Here is a 25,078-nt window from a genome sequence, read left to right as displayed (position 1 = left end):
GTTGGGATATTTATTAGACTTGCATTGAATTGATAGATTAATATGGAGAGAATTGTCTTTGCGACATTGAAGGTTCTTTTCCATAAACTTAATACATCTATTTATTCCTTTTATAGCTCATAATAATGTTTTCTGCATAAGTATCGTGAAACATATTTTGAAAGTTTTTTTCCGGATTCTGTGCAATTTTAATTTTATTGTGGATGTTTTCTTTTTAAAAAGATATTACAATTTCTAATAAATTATTGCTAGCGTATAGAAACACTGATGAATTTTGTATCTTATTTTATTTGTATTTGTAGGTTGAACTTTGTCCAGCAACTTTGGTGAGGTCTCTTAACAACTCTAATAACATGCCTATAGAAGCTCTTGGATTTTCTAGATAAATAATCATATCATCTGCAAAGAATGTGAGAGATGTTTGTCTCTTTTCCTAATCCTTCTAAGTCTGACCTCTCCCAGCTCTCAGGCTGTGCCAATGGGCGGCCCTGGGCAGCTACTGACAAGCACTGTGAGTTATAAATAAATAAAAGACCCCTTACTTTCTCCAGAGGTTCACAGTTTACAAAGCACTTTGGCTTCCATTATCTCATTTGATCCTTGTTACCCCCACTTTCCAGAGAGGGAATGTCTCGGTGGAAACGGATCTGCAGAACACACTGTGCTGTGGGACCTCCGAAGGGTCCCTCGCCTCTGTCCAGGAGGGGCTGGTGGATTCGAACTGCCAACCTTTTGGTTAGCAGCCGCAGGCTTAACCACTGCACCACCAGGGTCCAAGCTAAAAAAAACTTTGACCAAGAATGGTTTCTGGCATTCTCATACTCTGAGGGATGACTTCCAGAGGTCACAAGGCTCAAGGAACCCCCTTGATTAAAGAACAGGGTACACTTAGGCCCTCAGGCTGGTGCCCTAAAATGTCGTTGTGGGGGTGGAGGTGGGCTGGGGAAATACGGAAATATCCTTCAAGGTCTGAGGGTGGATATAGAAGAGTGGGGTGGGTGAGGGGCGGGGAAATGTCATTATGTTCAGTCCCCTGCCTCGATGCGGGTTCGCCTCCCTATAATCGTTTGGAAGAACATCCTCTGGATCTGGAAGGGGGGGGACGAAGAAGGGCTCCAAGCCTTGGATCCCTTCCTCTGTCGCCCGCTCTGACCGCCGCGCTCTACACGCACTTCTGACGCGCATCCCCAGTTCGGGGCGGGGCGTTCCGCCGCCATCTCCCCCACCCCCCCGGTTCAATAGTGCGCAGGCGCAGGTCTGGGCTGGAGCAAGAGAAGGCGCTCTCTCGTGGCGGATTGACCGACTCTCACCCTTTGTTGTTGGTGCTTGGGGAGGCGAAAGCGGTGGGGGAGAAAAATGTGGGTGGAGTCTGAGAGGCAGATGCGAGAATCAGATCACAATGAAGAGAATTCCTTTCTTTTGTCCCTCATGACAACATATTATCCCCCGTTTTAGATGCAGATAAAGGAAAATAAAAAAACAAAAACGACCCCCAGAGATCAAGAGACTTAGGGAGACAGGTTCAAAGAATCTGAAATGGAACCGGAGTTGGGAGATGGGTTCATTCGTTCATTCATTCACTCAGCAAATATTCACTGAGCTGAGGAAAGACGGAGACAAAGAACCAGAGGCACTAAACGGAGGCTTTGACGGGCAGATACTGGGCATAAATCTGGGGAGACAGATGCTGACGGAAACGAAGCGGAGCCGGAGAACCAGCCCGGTTAGGAGCTGAGGGTAGGGCTGGGGCACCAGGAGAAAAGCGTGTACAAGGGAAGCTCTGGCTGAGCTTTCAGAGACACCGCTGAGCGAAACAGAAATGCCGATCTGACTCCTCAAGTTCCCAGATGGATGCGCCAACTGGTAAGGACTAAAACGAGCCAAACGACTCCCAAAGATGGGACAACCAGGAAGGACATTAGCTGCAAAGGATTGAAGCAAGCAAATAGGTTTAAAGCCACAGGGTCAAAATGGCACTACTAATTAAAAAAAGCTAACTGGTCACTGTTTGGAGGATGCTCGGGAACCAACTCGTTATTTCAAAACTAGTAAATAAAATGAATCAAGCATTTATCCTGCCTTTCCTGTATGAACTATGCCCCTGGGAAGCCAAATAGCAAGGGAGGGTTAGTTTCTCTAGTCTAGAATTGTTCCAGCTAATAAAGAACGAGTGACCAAATTTGGATATCACCATTTTGCAAACCATAATGAACTGATGGACGAGGCGTTGAGCGTCAGTGACTGCCCACACCACAAAGAGACATATATGCCTCCTGATAGAGGAAGCAACACCACCACCTATGAAGTGGTCTTGCCAGAGAAAAATTGAACTTGCTCAGGCCAATAGATCCAGCTACAATGTATAGAAAACAATAATTTAAAGGAAATACAATTTATGCGAAATGCGGAGGCCAGAGGAACACGTGAAAGAACACCATAGAGACGCAATCAGCAAAATCCAGACTGTGAGAAAGTCTCCAGAACAAATGACCTGGTTTCTTCGTGAAGTACAGAAAGAGAGAGTGGGGCGGGATCTGAGGATTAAAAGAGACTGAAGAGAGATCTATCAATCAATTACAATGTGTACACCTTATTTGGACCCTGATCAAACAGATAAATTGTAAAACAAATTATGACATTTATGAGACAATTGGAAATTTGGTGTTAAGAAATTATAATTAATTTTTAGATAAAATAATGTGATTAGGTGTAATAATTGTGATTATGTTGAAAAAAAAGGAGTCATTATCTTTTACAGACTTGGTGGTGCAACGGTTAAACACTCGTCTGCTAACCGAAAGGTTGGTGGTTAGAATCCATCCAGCACCTTTGTGGGAGAAAGACCTGGCGATCCGCTCCCGTAAAGATTACAGCCTAGAAAACCCTATGGGGCAGTTCTGCTCTGTAGCTTTGAGTCAAAATCGATTCAATGGCATCTAACAACAACAGTAACATCTTTTAGAGTTACACACTGAAATATTTATAGATGAAATCGAATGGGAGGGAAAAATTGGGAGGGGTATAGCCGAAACCAGATTGAGTATGAGTTGTTAATTGATGAAGCTGGGTAACGGATACATAGGGGCTCATTGTACTATTCGGTGTACTTTTGTTTTACTTTACAATGCCCAAAATAAAAGTTTAAAGAAAAGGTGGGGTAAAAAATCTGTGTCCCTCACTCCAGCTCCCAGTGACCAAAGGACAGGAGGTGCTGAGTGTTACATACAGTTTGCAACCCAGACAGGAGCTCCTCTGGTGGGCCAGGAACCTGGAGTGGCTTTCCGGAGGCTTCTAGCTGGCTCCTGGGACAGCCCCTCGCTCCGCTGAAGGGGGCGAGAGGATCTCCCCCAGGGAAAGTGGCTGTAGCTTTCCCAGTAAGGAAGGCCTCTGTGGGTCTGGTGGAACTGGGTACAGGCACTGCCACCTTAAGACAGCTGAGGGTGTGAGTGGGTGGCTCCAAAAATAGCAGGGGAGGCAGCAGTGGGGAGGGAGGGGAGTCACATGGAGCAGCCGAGGGGCTGAGGCCTGGGCAGCTGGCCCAGAGCCCTCCAGCTCTTCCTTTGCCTCCAGAACGTTCTTTCCTCTTGTCCTCCCTCTCTGAGAAGGCAGAGGGATGCCAAGGTGACTCTGGGGCAAACACTACACCACCTGAGAGGTTGAGTGGACACTGCTGACTCTGGAATTTGGTAGCTCCCCAGGGACAGGTGGGATGGTCATGTGGGGAGAGAGAGGAAAGGACAAGGACTATGTAACCTACCAACCAGTCACCCCAATGTGCAGACCAGTACCCTTCCCCTGAGGCTTGATCTTAGGCAGGTTCCAGACGTCCTTGCCTGGAGCATTTGCTTGGGGTTGAGGTGGACAGCACCCTTCAGCTTGTAGCCCTTGAGGGATGCTCACATAGCCACCAAGAAGTGTGGACACAGGGCATCCGTGGATCAGTCCCTGCCTCCCTCTCAGGGCACTTGGGGAAGGTTGTCCCTTTGCCTGCTCTGAGTGGGAGGCCCTGGAAGAGAAGGGCACCCTCTCCTTTACTCCAGGACCCAGATGCAGGAAGGAAGGGGAAGTGGTGTCCAGCCAGCAAGTATATCAACAGCTGTCATCTGTTGAGGCTTTATTCATAGAAAGTGACTTACAAGCATTCAACTCATCTGAAGTGTGACTTTGGATAAGTTACACACGCCTCTGTGCCTGTTTTCTCATCTGTAAAATGGGGGTGATAATACCTGCTTCATGGAACTGCTGTGGGGATGGAATGAGTTAATATATGTAACCATATGTAAAAGCTTCAGCACAGTAGCAGTCAAGGGTCAGGCTCTGCCTGGACAGGAGTTTATCTCTCACCGTACCCTCAGTGCCCAGCACATAGTAGGTGCTCAGTAAACACGTGCTGAATTCATGGTTTTGTTGATTGCTTACAGTGACTCTGAGAGGGGAGCATTTTTCTCACCTGTTTGCAGCTGTGAAAACTGGCCAAGAGAGGTTGAGTGACTGGCTCCAGGCCACACCTCCAGCAAGTGGTCCTGGTGGGACTCAGTCAGGCCTGCCAGCCTCCAAGCCTGTGTGCTTAGCCACTGCTCCCTGTGCCTGTGAGCCAGAGAGGGCACCTCCTCACTTCACCTATATCCACCTGGCTGGTCCTTGCTGGGGTACCCTCTGGGGATGCTTGGTCTAGGGATAAAGGCTCAATGAATGGGCACCTTAGTGTGCTGTTAAGGAAAATGTCACCTAGCCTCCGATACCTACTATGTGCTAGGCCCTGCACCAGGTCCAGGGACACAAAGCTAATAATATCCTAATCTCCAAGGGGAGTCCCTGGGTGGTGCAAATGGTTAAGTGCTTGGCTACTAACTGAAAGGCTGGTGATTCCAATCCACCCAGAAGTGCTTCCAAAGAAAGGCCTGGTGATCTACTTCCAAAAGATCATAGCCACTGAAAACCCTATGGAGGACAGTTCTATTTTGAAACACGTGGGGTCTCTGTGAGATGGAATCTAGTATACGGCAACCAGTTTGGGTTTTTGGTTTAGTCTCCAAAGAGCTCAGAACTCCCACAATGCTGCGTGGTTGGGGTTGGAATAGGGATGTGCACAGGAGCTAAAGGGGCACCCAGCTCTGCCGGTTACAAAGGCTTCAGAGAGGAGCATGTACCTGTGCCGAGTCTGGAAAGGGTCGTGGAAGTTTGCAGGTTGGATGGGGGTTGGATGAGGGCAGGAAGGGAACTCCAGGCAGAGGGAAGTTGTGCAAAGGTCTGTAGACTGGAGAGAACACAGCAGGTTAGGGAGCAGCAGGATGTGGCTGGGCAGCAGCCCGGGCGTAGGGGTGGCCGGAGGAATACTGTGGAAGATTCAAGATGGGATGGCCAGGTACAAAAAGAGCCTTGGGTTAGCTATCTAGTGTTTTAGCTATCTAGTGCTGCTGTAGCAGAAATACTAAAAGTGGGGGGCTTTAACAAGCAGATATTTATTTTCTTATAGTTTAGGAAGCTAGAAGTCTGAATTCAGGGTGCCGGCTCTAGGGGAAGCTTTCTCTCTCTGTGTCAGCTCTTTTTAGCTTCTGTTCCTTGGCTCCTTGGTGATCTTTGTGTGGCATGGCATCCGTCTCTGATCGTTTGCTTAATCTGCTATTATATCTCAAAAAAGATTGATTTAAGCACACCCTACACTAATATTGCCTCATTAATATAACAAATGGGATTATAACCACAGGTATAGGGGTTACAATCTACAAGACATATTTTTGGGGGACTCAGTTCAATCTGTAACAGTAGCCATCAGCAGCTGGTGAACTCGGCAATAGCAGCCGTTAGCACTTTAAGGGGGCGACGGTCACCATGAGTCAGAATTGACTCGATGGCAACAGGTTTGGTTTTTTCGTTTTTGATGTTACCAGGTTGGCGTTTTAGAAAAACATACTCTGGGCACCGGGTGGAAGATGACAGGAGGGACATTGTTCCATGAGGACGGTGCCCACTCCAGATTCAATGCCTGCTCTGCGTGGGGATGGGGAAGGACCCAGCTGCTCCGGACGCCTCCCCCTCCGCCCTGCCGCCCCCCCTTCCCTGCTCTTGTCCCTGTCACTCACAGGGGCCTAGCTAGGCCGGGGCAGCCATGGCAGCAGCGCTGGTCGGGACTGCTCTCCTTGTGGGCAAGTTGGGGCCCTCTTCAGGGGAGAGGCCTGGGGCGAGGGGTGGCATTGAGGACTGGTGAGATGGAAGTTTGGAGGTCCTTCAGGATGGGTGAGGCAGAGGCTGGAGGGACTTTGGGGTGTTCATGTGTCTGCTCCTAGCGGTCCGGGGAACTGGGGTGTGGGCACCGGGAGTTCTGAGGGCTGATGGTGTTCTAGGACCCTCCGGGTCCTGGGCCCTTTAATGGGCTGGCTGGGCCGCTGCCACTTCTGTCTAGGCCCAGGCTAAATTTGGCCCTGGGCAGCAGGGTGGGGGCTGCTGGGCGGGCCCCAGGGTCCTCTTCTGATGCAGGTCCCAGTGCTCAGCCCCATAGGCCAGGCCCTGCCCCTCCCAGTACACTAGGGGAGGAAGGGGGTGTGCTGTGTCCAGAATGGCCCCCCTCCCCCTCCAAGGTGCCTTCTTCCGTCTCTCCCCTCCCGGCCTCCCAGACACTCAGGGTGGGGTTGTTGTCTCCAAACACACATGCATGCACGCTCCTCCAGCCAAACATCAGACTCTGCCCACTGTGACCCCAACAGGGGCCTAAAATGAGCAGTGGGAAGGTAGGCGCCCCTTCCCATGAATCCAAATGAAGGAGTCAGTCTCAAAAGGGGTCTTGTTACTGATTAAGTCGGGTAACCCAGCCGTCCCCTACCTCAGCCCCGCCCCGCCCTCTCCTGGGAGCTAGTGAAGGAGCCCCCTCCTCTCACATGGGGATGCCAGGGGCTTGGTGGGGAAGGGGCGCTTCTTATCCCCTGGCCCAGGACTGAGGCTGACCTGTGTGTGGGGTTCTGGGGGCCCGACAGGTCTCCTGGCAGGGCTGGCGGGCACGGAGCTCCAGCAGACCACCCTCCACCCGCTCGTGGGTCGCGTCTTTGTGCACACCTTGGACCATGCCACCTTCCTGCGCCTCCCTGAGAATGTCGGTGAGCAGGCCTGCGTGGACGCCTGGGGCTGGGCTGTGCTGGAGACCAGGAAGCCTGCCCAGGACTGGTGAAGGCTCCAGTTCTGCCTCCAACCCTCTCTCCTCTCTTCCACCAGCCGTCCCACCCTCTGTTCGCATCACCTACCATGCCCACCTCCAGGGACACCCAGACCTGCCCCGGTGGCTCCGCTACACCCAGCGCAGCCCCCACCACCCCGGCTTCCTGTATGGCACAGCCACCCCAGAAGATCACAGCCGCCAGGTCATCGAGGTACCAGCAGGGACCCCAGTGGGCTGTGTCCACCCCCTCAGAAAATCGCGGGGTGGTCCCTGTGGCCTCGGAGGATTTCGTGTTTGCTTACATTCAGGGGCAGATTACCCAGTAAGCAAGGTCTGCACCGGCTTACTTGTGTTTACTAATCTGCAGTGCACGATACCACAAGGGGTGGTGAAACCCATGTCAAACTGCGCACTATAGATTAGTAAGTAAGCACAAGGAAACCTGTGCATAGTTTGCTTAATATAAACCCGTGGGTACCTTGCCTAGGTTAATCCATCCCTGCTCACATTCATTTACATATAATCTTTTACCAGTTGCTATCTGGAACCATACAGAGAAAATTAGCATGGCCCCTGAGCAAGGATGACATGCAAATTTGTGAAATCTTCCATATTTTTTGGAGCCTTGGTGGTGTAGTGGTTAAAGAGCTCGGCTGCTAACCAAAAGGTCAAGCAGTTCGAATCAACCAGCCGCTCCTTGGAAACCCTATGGGGCAGTTCTACTCTGCCCTATAGGGTCGCTATGAGTAGGACTCTACGGCAAAGGGCTTTTGGTTATCGAGTAGATTCCCACTCATGGTGAGTTGATGTGTCAGAGTAGAACTGCTCCATGGGGTTTTCAAAGGCTGATTTTTTGGAAGTAGATCACCAGGCCTTTCGTTCAAGGCACCTCTGGGTGGGCTTGAACCTCTAACCTTTCAGTTAGCAGCCAACAGGTTAACTATTAACCATTTGTACCGCCCAGGAACTCCACGTATAATTTACATACCTCTGATGTGGTGTGGTATCCCAGTCCTCTCCTGCCAGGCCCCAGCTGTTCTACGTTCCTCCCCAATCCCACCTCCTTTCTCTCCCCACCCCCCACCCCCACCCCAGGTTGTAGCCTACAATCGGGACAGCTTTGAGACCACCCGGCAGAGACTGGTGCTGTTGATTGGGGACCCAGAAGGTACTACTAGCCCTGTTCCACCCCATCCCACCAGTGAGGATCTTCCGAAGGTGGAGGCTAAAGGGCATAGTGGAAGGGAGAAGCTTGGAGAGTAGTGGAGAGCAGGGCATCCTGGAAAGTGGGGACTCTGAGGGAGGAGGTGACATCTGAAAGGTTTTTAAGGGATGAGCCCTGTGTGAGATTCCAGACTCTGGCATTCTATTATTGGCTTCTCTGCTGACAGACTGTGTGGCCTTGGGCAAGTAGTGGAGGCTGCTGGGCCTGTGATGTGTAGGGTGTTGGGTAGGGGGAAGGGGAGGCAGGAAGGGGTGTGAGGGGAGGCAGTGACGAGCTTGCAGTGAGGCTGGGGGGCAGAGCTGGGGGCTGGGTGCAGTCTGAAGTACCCACTTGGCCCTCCCAGGCCCCCTGCTGCCGCACCAGGCTGAGTTCCTGGTGCAGAGCCATGACGTGGAGGAGATGCTGCCCTCGATGCCTGCCGGCCGCTTCCTCACAGCCCTGGGGGGGCTCTGGGAGCCAGGGGAGCTCCAGCTCATCAACATCACCTCTGCCTTGGACCGCGGGGGCCGTGTGCCCCTTCCCATTGAGGGCCGCAAGGAAGGGTAGGTGTGCAACCCAGGAAGCCTTCCTGTAAAAGGAGGAGACAGCTTGCCTATCACCTGGGTTGTGGGCTTAGCACAGGGGTCTCCTTAATTACCAAACCAAAACCAAACCCACTGCTATTGAGTCGTTCTCCTGCACAACAGCTGGTGGGTTCAAACCACTGATCTTAACCACAGTGCCAGGTGGGGCTTACCTACCCTCCAGTATCCTCACCCGGCCCATCTGTACCTCCCAGCTTCACACCACTGTGTCCCCTCCAGCCACCCCTTCATCTCCCTCTTGGCTTCCTTGGCCCAAACGCTAGTAACCCCAGACTCTGCACTTCCTGGTGCCTCATGAGGACACAGAGGATCCATCCATCTAAGAACAGTCCTGGAGGGTCAAGGCTCCCTGGAAGTATAGCATGCTCTGTGCACTCTGACCATAACCCCCGTCTCAGGGTGAGCCCTGTAACCCCCACATCTCCAGGGCTGGGCAACCCCTCCCCCACGTTACTAACAGCAGCTTCTATCTGGGTACAGGGTATACGTCAAGGTGGGCTCTGCCTCACCCTTCTCCACCTGCCTGAAGATGGTGGCATCCCCCGACAGCCAGGCCCGCTGTGCCCAGGGCCAGCCTCCACTTCTGTCCTGCTATGACACCTTGGCACCCAACTTTCGTGTTGCCTGGTGCAATGTGTCTCTGGTGAGGAGGGCCCCTGGCTCCAGGGGTAGAGGTGGAGCATGATCCCCAACACAGACCTCGCCCTCCCGCTTCTTCCCACCCCAGTCTCTCAGTGCCTGTCTCTTTCTCTGATTACCAGTCTGTGATCTCAGCTTTAGATACACACACGCAGGCGCGTGCGCACACACATCTTGAAGTTCTACCTCCTCCCACAAGAGGCCGACAGAGTCCACAATCCAGATGCAGCCTCCAACTCTGGGAGTCGCATACCGGTCCAGACCAAAGGCTACAGCCATCAGTCACTCCCCACAGGGCGGTCACAAACTCTTTCCCCACCAAGCGCCTCTGTGTGACAGCTCAGTCTGCGTCCCTTGAAGGTGTGACCTCGGAAACCTGCCTGTGATAAAAACAAAACAGGCCGTTGAGTCGGATTAGCGACCCTAAAAGACAGAGTAGAACTGTCCCGTAGGATTTCCGAGGCTGTAAATCCTTACGGAAGCAGAATGTCACATCTTTCTCCCACGGAGCGTCTGGTAGGTTCAAACTGCCAACCCTTTTGGTTAGCAGCCAAGAGCTTAATCACTGCGCCACCAGGGTAAGGAGCAAATAACTCTCATCCCCATTTTGTATAAACCAAAGACAGTTGCCCTTGCTGTTTGGGATACGGAGCAGAGGTATCTGTTGGAACAATGTTTAAGTGCTTGGCTGCTAACCAAAAGGTTGGTGGTTCGAACCCACTCACTGAATGCCTCGGGGAGAGAAAGACCTGGCAATCTGCATTTGTACAGATTACAGCAAGAAAACCCTATGGGACAGTTCTATTCTATCACATGGGGTTGCTATGATTTGGCATCGACTCAACAGCACACAGCAACAGTCTAGGGCCTGGAGACCCTGACTTCCTGGCTGGGAATTGCTGGTGAACTCTTTTCCTGAAAACTGACTGACAGAGTAAGGAGGGACTGGCTGTGGGCAACATTCCTGAGCGCTTGCTATATGCTAGACATGGCAATCACGTGTATTACCCTCACAACCACCCTAGCAGATAGGTGCCACTATTGCCATTCCAAGTTTACAGATGAGGAAACCGAGGTTCCTAGAGGTGAGCAAACCTAGCTAAGCACTTGTCCGAGTCAAGATTGAACCCAGGCAATCTGACACTAGGGCTCTGCTCTAACCATTATACTATCCTGCTTCTCCTAGAACTTGTCTCTCCCGCCTGCTAGTTCAGTGCGTGTCTTTCTAGGTCACACACGCTGGGGAAGGCAGGTAGGAGGGGCCCTGCCCTGTCCCCTGGGGGGCCTCTGTGTCCTACCAGCCACTCGTGGTCAGCCCTGGGTTCCTCAAGCAGGTAGACAAGTCAGTGCCAGAGCCCGTGGATGAGATGCCTACCCCAGGCGATGGGATCCTGGAGCATGACCCATTCTTCTGCCCACCCACTGAGGCCACAGCCCGAGACTTCCTGACCGATGCACTGGTCACCCTTCTGGTGCCCCTGCTGGTGGCCTTGCTGCTCACTCTGCTGCTGGCCTATGTCATGTGCTGCCGGCGGGAGGGACGGTGAGTGTTGGGGGAGGGGCGGGGGGGCGCTGAGCCTGGCACGCACATCCGCGGACCCCTGTGGTCCTTGTGTTCCGTGGGAACCCAGACCCCTCAGGGAGTGGGGTCCTTGACCAGAAGAGGAGAGCTCTGAGTCCTCTGAATACCAGGAGACGTCAGCGTGCAAATGAGCCCCTCCACATATACCCGAGCCCCTGGGGCACAAGGGGGCAAAGCCCAGGGCTGGCTAACCCTCTCCCTTTGCTTTTCCACAGGCTGAAGAGAGACCTGGTCACCTCTGAGTGAGTAGGGGAGAGTGGGGGGCTGGGTGGGAGACTTGTGCTGGACCCTCCAGCCCCCTAAGCAGCAGAGACAAACCAGAACTAGTCTCGCTTTTGTTACTCTGGGATGCTGGGGCCACCCTTGATCTCTGAGCCTTCAGCCAGGACTGACTGGATGCTGGGTCTGACCCATCCTGGCCTTGCCTTATTTTCTAGAATAAATGGAAGAGTCTCATGTGGGACAGGGCTTCAGGGGTTTGCTGCCAACCTGGGGGAAAGGGTTTGAGAACCAACTTAAGAAGCTCCCAGCACACACACACACACACACACACACACGCACACACACACACACTTCAATACGAGTCAGACTCCTGGGTTCCAGGCTAGCTCTGCCACATAATTACTTTGACTCCCGCCAAGCACACTTCCTTTCTGGGCCTAAGTTTCTCCACCTGTAAGATGAGGTGATGGGACTAGCTGATGTCTATGGATGTTTGCCATTTCGTCAGCCCTTCCCAAATCTGTCTCACCCTTAATTTGCCCTAGGTTTCCCCACCCATGGCCTTACCCTTCCTCTGCACTCCACTCTTCTTCCTCTCCCACTACCCTGTGCCCCAAATATTCCAGGAGGTGAGTCTGAAATCATTTAGGCTCCTTTTATTCGCACTGGACTGAGCCTGTAGCGGGCCTGGCACCCCTGCCCACCTGCCCGCCTGCCTCGTTAATTGCCACGGCATCTGGCCACCCTTCGGATGCACTTGTGCCCCTGTCTGGAGCCCAACGGTGATCGGTGCTGCCTAGGTTTGCGCAGCCTAGGCCGCTGATGCCCAGGCCGCCAATGCCCAGGCTGCCGATGCCCAGGCCGCTGCCGTCGCAGTGGCTGCCTCCTCTTGAGCTTGGGCTTGGACTTGGAGGCCTGCTTCTTGCCAATGCGGAAGGAGCCGGAGAGCCCCTTGCCTGTCACCTGCTTGAGCATGCCCTTGTCCACCAGCCCCTTGAGCACCCGCTTGAAGCGCCAAGCGTTTCGGGCCATGTTGTAGCCCATGGCGGTGACAGCCTTCTTCAGGGTGGGCAGGGACACGCGGTGGCGCGCCCCCTTGTCAGCCACAGCCTCCAGGATCACCCGGGACATGCTGGGCCTCCGGTGGGGTTTGGGAAAGGCGCGGTGCCCAGTCTCACTCTTGTTAGGGATACCGGACGTACTGGGCAGCCGGCCTCCTCCAAGGGCAGGGTTGGAGGCCAAGGGCACAGTTGACGGCAGTGGCGAGGTGTCTTTCTGCATCTCTCCCTGGGGTAGGTGAAGGGAGCTGGGTGCGAGGACCTCCAGGGTGGCAGCCAGAAGTCTCCACTGGGTTGCTCCTCGGTGGGTGGGTGAGGTGTGTCCCGGTTCCTGGTTCCCTCAGAGCCTTCCTTGTAGGGCTCTGGCCCGAGGTTTCCCCTGGGTGGTCAGAGAGGAGCAAGGATGATCACCCACGGCTGGCCTCAGCCAACTTGTGCCGAGGGTACAGGGGGCAGTAAGCTTGTCTCTGTGGTGACCTCAGGGGGATATTGTGAGGCTACCAGAATCCTGCGGGGGTCACAGTGGCCCCATTGTTCCCTCGTAGCAGGGGCAGGTGGGCAGTGCCAGGTCGCGTGGGCAGGTCCTGGGGAGGAGGGGTAGGATGGCTGGACCCAGATACATAGATCCACACAGAGTTTGCACACCTGTGAATGCACATATGTGCAGTGAGGGATCCCATCTCAGGGTGTTCTGAGCCCCTAGTTTTAAACCATCATCTTGACACCACCATCTTGACCCACTGAATGTTTGAGTCTCTGGGCTGAGGAATACAAGCATTTTAAAAATCAGAATGATATCAGCATTTGCGAATTTTCAGGTCCCTGGGTGGGCAAGTGGTTTGTGCTCGACTACCAACCTAAAGGTTGGTGGTTCGAATCCACCCAGCAGCACGTTGGAAGAAAGGCCTGGCTGTCTGCTTCCATAACAGTTACAGCCAAGAAAATGCTATGGAGCAGTTCTACTCTGTAACATATGGGGTCACCTTGAGTCGGAATCAACTTTGACAGCAACAGGTTTTGAATTTTTCTGGAGAATGTATTTTCCAGAGAGAATAGATACAGAATTCCTTGACCTGTTTAACTAAATTTAGTTCCTCCATCAACTTGCTATACAAAACAGTTAAAGTCTTCACTTTTTTTTTGTTTGCTTTCATTTTTATTTTATAGAATATTTTTCCACAATGGGAGCAATGATTTTCTATGTAAATTTTACCCAGAGGATTTTATTCCTCATTATTTTTGGGGCCTGTGCCAAATTTGATCAGTTAGATCTGCCATTGTGGATATTCTCTTGTGATCAGTATTTCCACCACGTCCAGCTTTCCTGGGTCGGTTTTGTAGACTCGAGTCTTCTCAGGAAAATTTGCTTCCTCCATCAATTTTGAATCAATAACAAATTTTACCGTGTGTGGTATTAGCCCTTGTCAGTTTGGGTTTTGTGTTGATTAAGTTCTACAAAATCCTGTTTTTTCCCTTGTTCAGTGTCTGCCATTTTTCAGATTATCCGTAAGTTATGATTCTGCTCCCTGTTTTCCATTTATATCAGATTTTATTTGTCACAAAGTCCCCCAACCCCCATGACCCTCAACTGTGGGTCTGGGTGTCAGTGGCAGGGTGTAAGGGGCCCATGTGTTGGTGGTGGGGTAGGCCTTGGGGCCTCCCGGCTGGTCTAGTAGCCACACCCACAGTGGTGTGTGTGTGTGTGTGTGTGTGTGTTTGTGTATGTGTGTTTGTAGGAATGCCTGCCCGTTTGTCTGCCCAAGTGCTGATGTGGAAGGATCGTCGGCGGAGGCACCGGGCTCTGGCTTCTGCTTCTGCTTCTGCTCTAGAAAACCATCGCAGAACTTTTTTCCATCTCTCTGAGTTGCCAAAGTAATGAGACCCAGATGTGGCTGGAGGGCCGGGAGGGGGGCTCTTAAAGGCCCTTCCTCCACCAGGGGGCATTACCTGCCTGGCTGCCTTGCTCTTGGTGTCCACACACTTCTTGCTCTCCCTTCCCCCTCAGTCTCCCCTTGCCCGGGAATGGAAAACTGTGTTTTGGAGAACTCGATTGCCAAATTCCAGACTTGAGAGCTCATCTTGACCCTCCCCCAGACTTAGATGGTGACTCCACCTCCTGCAGGCTAGACAGGACTTGGTCCCACTCTCCCCAGGAGGAGTGTGGTCTATTTGGTGCGAGACTAGTAAGTCCTTCTTACAGTCAAACCTCTCAGGCTCTAGCTGGAGTCTGCGTCTACTAATTGAGCCTTGGGCATGGCTGGGGATCTCTCCCCTTCCTCATCTGATCAGTAATCCAGGGGCAAGTGAGGTTGCTTCAGCTTTGCCTGGGACACCCACCCCTCCAAGAAAACCAATTCTTATTGCTTCTAATGAAAAGTCCCTGTTCCATTGTCTGTCTGACCTGGCAACATGGTAGTCTAGGAAACTCTCCAGGCTGGGCCCACAAGTGTCGGTGGGTTTGTGTAAAGGGGCTTGAAAACATCCTCCACTGAAGGCCAAGTTCACTGGGTGAGCTTGCTGTAAAAAACTAACACCAGTGATGATGATAATAATAGCAACTGTAGTCTCCCTATAATAATAGCTACCTTGCTGCATGCTGACCCAGAGATATTATAAGTGCTTTTCCTATATTAACTATTTAATTCATACAACAACTGTATTACAGCTGAGAAAACTGAGATACAGAGAGGTTAAGTAATTTGCCAAAGGTCACACAGCCAATAAACAGTGGAATCCAGATTCAAGCCCAAAGCAAGTCCTCCTGCTTAACCACTTTGCTACCCTGCCTCTCAGAAAGATCTAGAGCTGGCTCAACAATAGTAGAAAGCAAGCCCATGAGAATATCAAATGAGAATGGGGTTAAGGATTCTGAGGAAAACTGGAACTAGACTTCAGGAAGGACTTTCTGATGGGTGTGGCAGTCACTCCACTCAGTCCTGCTGGGATTTCCAGCCCATTGAGGCTGGTCCCGGCCCTCAAGGAGCCATGGTCTGAAACAAAGACAGGGAGACCAGACTGCGGCTGGAGCAAGGTGGAAGGTCAGTGTCAGGGGCAGCCTGGGCGGGACTGAGAGGGGGTTCGAAGGGAGTGGAAGACAGGCCTGAGGAGCCAAAGGGAGATGGTCAAGGCCTGGCAGGAGATGGGAGAGAGTGTTCCTGGAAGGGGAGCAGCTTGAGCAAAGGATAAGAAGTGTGAAAAGGTGAAGGAGAAGGCGAGGTTGCTACACCAACACAGAGATGGGGGGAAGGGTGCCCGGAGGTTGGAGAAAGCATGGGGGAGGGAGCTGAGTGCTCAAGGGGGCCCAGAGGGTTGTCAGAACATCAAACACAAACTGCAAACTCAGATGTGGGGACATATATCCACCGTGATATCAATTCGTGTCTTAGAATCTCCTGAGAACTCACCACTTGCTAGGCACTGTTCTACAACCTGAGCCTGCATTTTCTCATTTAAGCCCCCACAACAATCCTACGGGTTGGGCACTGTTATCATCCTCATTTTACAGCTGAGGAAACTGAGGCACGGATTGGTTAAGCAAAGGCACGCAGCTCTGAATCCAGGCTGCCTCCCCCAGAGTCTGTGCCTCAATCACTGGGCACTGAGCTAGCAACAGAGAGCTTTTGGTTTGTCCCATCCCTACCCGTGGTATGTTTGAGTCTCCCCCACATAATGGGTGGGGAAGACTGCAGGGTGGCTCAGAGGCAGCGCTAGGCTGGGCCCCAGAGGTGTAGTGAGGTGGGGTTAGAGGGAGGCAGTTGTCCCCGGGTGCGAGTCCAAGGGGGCGCCAGACAAGGCTGGCCTGGTGAATCACTCCCCTCACCATTGATGAGGCTGGCGGGGCGTGGGGGTCAGAGAAGCTGACTCCCAGGCCACTGTGCAAAGCTGCCAGAGCTGACATCTCCGCTGGCCCTGCCTGCCCCCAGCATCCAGATGGTCCACCATGGCACCATCCGCGGGAACACGGAGGAGCTGCGGCAGATGGCAGCCAGCCGCGAGGTGCCCCGGCCACTCTCCACCCTGCCCATGTTCAACGTGCGCACGGGCGAACGGCTGCCTCCCCGTGTGGACAGCGCCCAGGTGCCCCTCATCCTGGACCAGCACTGAGGGCCCGGCCAGGTGGGTTCAACTGGGCAGTGCCAGCCTCCTCTTACTGGGAACAAAGTAGTTGGGGCAGATGGTGAAGTATGGCGGAGGCCCAGGGGGAGAGGCACAGACCTGCCTGCCTCTGAGCTCAGCAGTGTCAGTGCCATGCCCTCAAGCACTCGGGGTCAGAGGTCAGGGTGGGGAAGGCAGGAGAGCCAGGGCCTAGCCCTCACAGCGCCCACTCTCTCTTTCTCCTGCTGTCCGTTTCCAGCCCTGGCCTCATCTTCCCTTCTCTTCCCACACAGAGAGCAGCCACGGTCATGTCCCACCTGCTGATTCCAGCCCCTGGCCCGGACCGGGCCCAGGTGCAGAACAAACAGAGAGATGGGGGTGGGGTGGGAGAGGCTGTCTGGAGTCAGGACCACCGAATAAATACCTACTGCTCTGCTCCTCTGTCTCTGCCAGTGTCTTCTCAGCTGCCTCCTCCCCAGCCTTCACTGCCTTCTCGTTTCCCTTTCTATCTCCTGGGAGTCTCCAGAGGCAGCCAGGGAATGCCACCCTGCCCTTTGGACTCTTGGTATTTTGCTGTTTTCTCAAATGCTCTACAGAAGAAAGGGAAAGGAGCTGCTATAGGTGACCCTGGATTCACAGGAAATGGATAGCGAAGGCTTACTAGCTCATTATCCCCATTTTACAGGTAAGGAAACTGAGGCCTAGGGAGAGTAAGTAACTTACCCAAGCTAAGTGGCAGAGCCTGGATTCAAACCTGGCGTGTCTGCCTCCACACTGCCTTCTGGAAGGTTGAGGGGTTCTGGAAGCAGGGGATCAGGCTGTTTCTTGTCTGGAGAATTAGTTGACAGTTGATGAGCCTGTCAGGATCCCCTTGAGAGAGAGCCCCTTTGTACATCCTGTTGGGAGGGAAACCAATCTAGATACAGAGAGAGAGAGTGAGGGCTGGCTGCAGGACCCTGAATGACCCAGAACCAACAGCCCCCGTCCTGGTGGGGTCCTCCAGGGACGGGGCAGAGGTGCAGAGGACACCACAGAGCCTAGATCCCTTGTTGGGCTGAATATTGCCGGTTTGTCCCTAAAACCCTTGGAGCCCTGGAGAGCTCAGCTGACCATGAAGAGACCTGAGCTTGCTCCCAAGTGGCTACAGCCAAAGCAGGCCAGCTCTGTCCCTGCCCACTGCCACCTGGAGGCCACACCCAACCTCACATTTTACACCTTCAGTTCACGGACAGGCCAGGACTAGATAAGGAGGGACAGTGGATATCCTCACAACTCCCGCTCACTGTAGTCGTTCCAGTCTCTGCCCAATGACATCTCCTCAGAGAGGCCTACCCTGACCACCCCATGCAAAGCAGTGCCCTCTCCCAGCCCCACGCTGTCCGGCCTTTCCCAGCCCTCCTCACTCACTGGGACAGAAGCTCCTGGAGGGCAGGGTTTCTGTCTGCCCACAGGGGGCGCAGTGCTGCACAGAGTAGGCACTCAGGAAAGCTGTTCAGACAAATTCATGGCTGATGCCATTTTGCTGGGTTTGCTCAGAGTTCTTCAGGAGGCTCCCCCTCCCTGGGCTAGGGGATGAGCAAGGCCACTGCCTCAGCTTCTACCATTATCATCTTGTCCTCCCCCTCCCTGCTGGGCATCCCACCCCACTAATCAATCAATCAAACATTAATGCCAAAAGCACTTGCTGAGGCAGGTGGAGGCATGGTGTATGTGCTCAACAAAGGTTTATGGGGTCAGTGCCCAGCCCCCCAACCAAACGGTTTCTTTGACAAAAGGTTACCACTGACTTCTCCTTTACTATTTCCTCCGTCCCCATGGGCCCATCATCAGAATGAAAGCAGAAGGTGCACAGAGTTGGTGCAGATGGAAGTGTCTAAGCTGCTGCTATCCAGGTGGCTCCTCTTTGACCCCAGCCCCCTAAAACAGGGGACTGCCCTCTCCCTCCGCCTCTGTGCTCCTGCTTCCCGTAGCCAGGCAGTTCCCGGGCCCCCTACATGCTCTTCCTATGCTGGCCAGGAATGGGAAAGTTCGAGGCCAGCTCCGGCCTTGGGGACTTGGCAGCGCCTTCCTGCTCAGCTCCAAGGAGCACATGGTAGCCTGGCTGCTGGCCTGGGAGGAAGTGGCCCAGACAAGTAGTGGGAGGATGGCGTGACTGCAGAGACACGGAGCTGTGCCTAGGCACACACGCACATGTCCCCGTCTCCCTGGCAGTCACGCAAAGAAAGGCACAGATACTCAGCACCCCTTTGCTCACTGGGCACTTAGCCCCTCACTCTGATGGGTGAGATTCCACCCAGCAGTCAATGTCCCCCCGACCCCCGACATGCCAACAACCGAGGACAAATAGTGGCAACCATCCTGTCCCCGCCTTACCCCCTCCCACCAACAGCCCCAGGACAACATCCACCTCCACCCTGAGACTCACTCTCACACTCTGCTCCACCCTCCAGCCCACAGCCGGGCACTGCCCCCATGGCCCAGTGTGTGGCCTCCATCTTCATGCTAAACAAGTCCTTATGAGTGGCATGACTCTCCGGACACTTCTGGGATGATCTCAGCCAGACCTGCAGATGCAGGACACCACCTAAAGCTGCCCTCAGCCCCCAGATGGACCCTTCTCCCTTCTTCATGAAACTTCCCACAGGGCAAAGCGCACGCACCATTTCACAGAGAACTCCCTCGGGGCCAACACACCTGAGTGTGTTGGGGTTTGGACTCAGACAGAGCAGAGTGCAATCATGGCTCTGCCACACAACAGCTGGCTTACCCCGCTAAGAGGGAGACCAGTGATCAAATGAAAAGCAGAAGAAGTGCCTGGAGGGTGTAGTGAGAATTTGTGATAATCGAACAAGTAGCTCCCAGGAATAGAAATATTATTACATGTAAGCACTCACAAATCACACCAAAGCCAGAAGTCCGTGGAGTCTCCCTGCCCCCTAAGATCCAGATAAACTTGGCTTCATTTCCATCCTATGCCTGTGAAAAGTCCAATCTCTCCCTGTGAATCTGGGACGGAGGCTAAAATATGCACCATCCTTGGTGCTGATCTGCTGCCTAATGCTCCCCCATCCAGTGTGGTAGGACCGCCACATGAGTAGTCCAAATGGAGATGTGCTGTAAGTGTAATGATGAAATAATAATAGTTTGGGATGTTGGTGGTGGTGGCTGATGCATCGATTTCGACTCGTGGTGACCCCATGTGTGTCAGAGTAGAATTGTGCTTCGTAAGGTTTTCAATGACTGATTTTCTGGAAGTAGATCACCAGGACTTTCTTCCGAGGGACCTCTGGGTGGGCTTTTGATTAGCAGCTGATCATGTTAACCTTATGCCACCCAGGGACTCTAAATAAAAGACAGCATGAAAATTAATTTCATCCATTTCTTTTTAATTTTATTTTAGTGTGGCCACTAGAAAATGAAAACTTAGATTTGTGGCTCACATTTTAGTTGCATCGGGCGCTGCTGGTTTCATGGCTGTTACTTTTTTTTGACCCCAGATGAGTTCAAACTCAGAACACACCCCTTTCCTTACTTTCTGTAGAAAACCTGCTCACACCAGGCCTCTGGGTGGGCATCAGAGCTCTCCGTAGGTTTGGGGAGCAGAAGGGGTTGGCCCACACAGTGAATTACCTGGAACTTGAAAGTGTGGCCTCAGCTTTAAACCCCACCATGGTTCTCATCCTTCAGCACCTTGTGCACCAAACTCACCTCCCTCCAGGTCTTGTTTTGTGCATCTTCTGCGAAGTGTTGGAATCTCCATGTGTATAAAGGTCAAATTATCCTCCTAGGCAAGGGCTGCCCTTCTTCCAAGGGTGTGGACTCCTTCTTCTAGGGTTCTGCCTCCCTGCCTGTTAACGTGCTCTCTGTCTGACTGTGAAACCCTCTGGAGCACAGAGAGGAAGGGGCCACGGACATAGCCTCTCACCAGCACCAGGGCTCCCACTCACCCAGGGACTTTAGAACAGTGGTCCCCTCCCTCACCAAGCTTCTTCTTTCAGATTTTCCCACTCTCTTCCAGCTCTCCATCCCCACTCATTCTCACTTGCTCATCTAGACCTCCCATTCCCTCTTTCATGCATGTGCACACACATATCCCCAATACCTGGACCCACACCTCCTCGCAGTCCACTGTTGTCTTTCGGCTGCCGTAGGTGTGGGGAAACTGCCCCATCGTATACAAATCCCCACCCCCCGACAAGTCCACAATCACATGTGTAGGGCCCCTTGAACATTTGTTCATAGGTGAGTGGGTGTGCAGAGAGAGACACGCTTTCATCCATACAAGCACCCACCTAGAAGCCCACACAGGGGCCATTTGGTGGGACCCACCTCACTCACTTACACAGCTTCACATGCTCACACAGCCTCACATACTCACACAATCTCACACGCTCACACACCTCACTCACACAGCCTCGCTTATTCACAAAGCCTCTCACACTCATACAGCCTCACTCACACAGCCTCACAAACTCATATAACTTCACACACTCACACAGCCTCATTCTTTCACAAAGCCTCGCACACTCATACAGTGTCACTCACACATCCTCACACACTCATATAACTTCACATGCTCACACACCTCACTCACACAGCCTCACACACTCACACAGCCTCACACATTCACACAGCCTCACACGCTCACACAGCCTCACACACTCACATGCTCACACAGCCTAACACACTCACACAGTCTCACACACTCACACAGCCTCACACACTCACACAGCCTCACACGCTCACACGCTCACACAGCCTAACACACTCACACAGCCTCACACACTCACACAGCCTCACACATTCACATAGCCTCACTCTCACACAGCCTCACTCACACACTTCACATACTCACATAGCCTCACATGCTCACATAGCCTCACACACTCACATGCATGGCCTAGACCTCTTCATGTGGGTGCTGGCTTTGTGAACAGCCACACATTCTCTCACATGCGGCTTCACACTCATTCCTGTTATATACACAGTCCCCTCTTCCCTTCTCACCCCAAGTTAGGAAGCCCTCTGTCCACCTCTCCCCCTCCTCAATCTTACCCAGCTTCATCTAGGCAAGTCTTGGAGGCATCTGGGAAGCTGAGGGTTAAGAAGCTGAAAAGAAAAGGGGGGAAATCCACCATATTTCAGTCATAGAAAATCCTGCCAGGAGATGGCCTCAGGTCACAAAAGGGGCCCAGGATTCTGGGACAGTAGCAAAAATTAAAAATCCATGCGAAGCCCCCTCCTTTTCTAGAATTTTCCATCTGGATTTGACTGAAATATCAGCCACGGGAACATGGTCCATCTCTTTAGGGAGAACACAAAGATGAATCCCACAGAGCAGTGCTGGGAACAGCAGGCACTATGCCACCATTCAAGGGGCAGTGAGGGTCTGGGGGAGCCAGTCTGAACAGCTATATTTAGGGCAGCTGTGATGTCAGCAGAAAGGAGGGTTTGAGCTGCGAATGTGGTACAATGGCCCCTTTGTGCCCTTCCCGTCCTGTCCTGAACACACACTCAAACCACATACCAGGCCCCACACCACGTGACGCTGACAGGGAGATGTACAGCCGGGCACAGCCACACAAGGCCTGCCCATGAGCTGCCATCACCACAGCCCTGACACACGGTGCTCACCTCATGTGTCCCCATACGTGCGTGCACATACACACTCACACACACATGCACACACGCTCGTGCACCCACGTGCAGATTTGTACATATGTAGCAAGAGACATATCCCCCCTTTGCGGAGAACTGTGCTGTCCAACATGGTAGTCACTAGCCACATTAAAATCAGTGAAAATTAAAAATTGAGCTCCTCAGTCATACTAACCACATTTCAAATGCTCAGTGGCTGCATGTGGCTAGTGGCTACGTCTTGGGCAGCACAGATATAGAACTTTCATCCTTGCAGAGAGCCTATTGGAGAGCATTTGCCTAGAGACTTCCACCCTGTTTGCTCTCAACTCAGACTTGTTTTCACTTGCTCGTCCTCTTACACTCGCTCAAACCTGTGCACAAAGGCACACAGCTTCACACTACAAGGACCTCCACTCTAGCTTGTGCTGTCTCTCTTTAGTCTCACCAGGATATGCCTTTGTCCTCTGAACTCTGTTTGGCCTGGTGAGAATAACACAGTGAAAACATGACACCGCAAAAATGGCAACAATCTCTAAGATACAGGCTGAGACAGATTTTGTAGACATGAAGTGCTTTGGAAACTCAAGCTCAGCCTGGGTTGGGTAGGGGAGTGGGGGGAGAATGAGTCATTTGAGCATGGCCTAGAGGGTGGAGGGTTGGGTAAAGAGAGATTAGGGATATCATTCCAGGCAGAAGAAGAGACATAAAGAAAGGCCTAGAAGTGGGGAAGTGTGGTGCATATGCAGGAGTGTCGGTTACCCTCTTTCGCTGGTGGGACAGGTGTAGATAAGGGAGGGGGAAAGGTGGGTAGCCGCTAGGCTCAGGATGCTTCTGGATCCTCTGTGGGAAGAGATGAGCATGAGGCCAGGACAGCCAAGAATCCCAGGGGTCCTGGTCCAGGGTAGATGGAAGTTACCTGGGCGCTGTGTCAGGCATGACCAATAATCAAGGATTGATCAATCAATTAGTGGGCACCACACAGCTTTGGGTGATTTGCATGTGAATAAACCTTCATCTACATGTCATAATTTCTTATCCTCTCTAGACTACTTCCTTTTCTACAGTCCCAATTGTGGTAGAAGTGCTAATGGGGAATTATGAAAGGCCATAATGAATAGCCATGAATACTTCATAACGTCCATGGATTAGCGTCTGTAGACTTGTCCACCGCTCTGTAGACCCGAGGGAGGGACACTACATTTCTTTCCTTTGAGGTCAGGCCCTGAGACCTTCAGTGAGAGGGGTAGACAGCTGGCATCTTCTCCCTGCCTCTGGGTATCTGGGCACCTGGTCTGCTCCAGGCTTCTGGCTGTCTGGGTCCTCTCCTCTGTCCTTTCACTTCCCACACACTGCTGTCCCCATTCCTTGAGATTGGGGCACTGACAAGCCACCTTCCCTTTGGGGTCCTCAGGTTCTCCAGCAGGCAGGGAAGGAGGAGCAGGCAGATGGTGGGAGAAAAGGGAAGGGAGGGAGGAGGAGAGAGGGGAAGAAAGCACTTTGTAAAAAATAAAGGATGAGGACTGGGCAGGAGTCAGGGACTGGATAAAATTACCTCCCCAGGCCACCCCACACCCGGGGGTCTTGTGTTCTGGGGATTTAGAAGGCTAAGAAGGACTCAGTATATGATCAGAGGGCTGGGGTACCCATCCTTCCTGATCGCATCCTGTACATGCCTTGACTGCAGCTCTCCCAGGCCGCTCTCTCAGGGACCAGGCTACCCTCTTTCCCCGGAAGCCCAGAAACAGGAGCCAGCAGGAAGTGTTTCTTCCTTCTGGTCTCCCTGCAGCCACAGCAGGCTCAGCAGACCCCCTCATGCTGCAGGGTTTGTCGCTGGTTAGCTGGTGCTTAGAGAGGTGGAGGGGGAAGGAGAGGCCAGATGATCCTGTGTGTTTGCCCAGTACGCCAACCCCAGGTCCAGGGAGGGGAGAGGCCTTGCTGAGGGACTCCCTGGTACTCCTGGCCAGTTCCACCTTCTTCACCCGGTGGGGACCTTCCAGTGCCCCATCAGCAGAGTCTTCCCTACCCCAGGGAGTCCTTTCAATTCCAACCACATCCTACTTCTGTATCTCCCCACCCACAGCCCTCAACCCTCCAGGGTGCCACAGCAGGGGAGTGCGCAGGGACAGTTGACAGCTCAGATGGGAGGCAAGTGGCCGGCATGAGGTCTGGGCATGAACCTGAAGGAAAGTGTGCGTGCGTGTGTGTGTGTGTGTGTGTGTGTGTGTGTGTGTGTGTGTGAGCACGCGCATGCACGCACGTGTATGCTGCTGTCCATGTGTGGGTTGTCTGGGCATTATACAGAAGAAACGCAAGGGTTGCAAGAGAGAAAAATAAAAGAGGAAAGAAAAAGGGTTAAGGCATAAGAAAGGCAAGTGGAAGCGGGAGGGGCTAGCGAGGGAACTGGAAGAGAAGGGGAGGAGGACGAGGGGCTGGCTAAGGGCAAGAAAAAGGTGAGCCCACCCACCCCAAAGCCCCCTCCCCATGCCTCCCCCTCCCAGACTCCAAGGAAGGAAATTAGGAGGCCACTGCAGATATGTTTGGGTCATTTCCACATGCTTTATTCCAGCAATCAAAATAATTAAAAACATCTCAAATTATTATACACATACAAAATAGGTACAGAGTCTCTTGCTTCCTCCCACCCCTAGGGGGAAAAACTGCTTTGTGCTTTGGAAAGTCGTGCTCTGAAACCCAGCGAGAGAGAGAGGACACAGAAGAGTGAGAGACAGCTGGTGGGGATGGGATGAAGCTGCAGGAGAGAAGGTTCTAGAAAAGAGAGGATGGGGCGAGGAGAGACAGGAGAAGAGAGGGTGGAAAGTGAGCGGGTGCTGGCTGGAGCCTGCAGCACTCTCTCCCCCGTGTTAAATAGCACCTTTAGAAAAT

General features: G+C 52.8%; 1 protein-coding gene and 1 pseudogene across 2 annotated transcripts; both read left to right on the top strand.

Moving 5' to 3' along the window:
• The first annotated feature begins 6,067 nt into the window (after positions 1–6,067).
• SGCA (sarcoglycan alpha) lies at positions 6,068–16,585 on the top strand. 2 transcript variants are annotated; one of them, XM_004377942.2, is made up of 9 exons: positions 6,068–6,146; positions 6,972–7,091; positions 7,207–7,361; positions 8,246–8,318; positions 8,719–8,917; positions 9,440–9,602; positions 10,933–11,141; positions 11,396–11,422; positions 16,384–16,585. In XM_004377942.2, exons 1-9 carry the CDS (start codon positions 6,110–6,112, stop codon positions 16,562–16,564), a joined length of 1,164 nt encoding a protein of 387 aa, XP_004377999.1. In that variant the 5' UTR covers positions 6,068–6,109; the 3' UTR covers positions 16,565–16,585. The 2 variants fall into 2 exon arrangements, with proteins under 2 accessions (XP_004377999.1, XP_004378000.1); XM_004377943.2 differs by lacking the exons at positions 9,440–9,602; positions 10,933–11,141.
• On the top strand, positions 7,669–7,768 carry LOC111820887 (uncharacterized; annotated as a pseudogene).
• Positions 16,586–25,078: the final 8,493 nt, after the last annotated feature.

The sequence above is a fragment of the Trichechus manatus genome, unplaced genomic scaffold, assembly GCF_000243295.1.
Source record: "Trichechus manatus latirostris isolate Lorelei unplaced genomic scaffold, TriManLat1.0 scaffold00054, whole genome shotgun sequence".
Classification (NCBI taxonomy): domain Eukaryota; kingdom Metazoa; phylum Chordata; class Mammalia; order Sirenia; family Trichechidae; genus Trichechus; species Trichechus manatus.
Note: the sequence above shows the minus strand (reverse complement) of the source record. Positions and strands in the feature narration are given on the sequence as shown.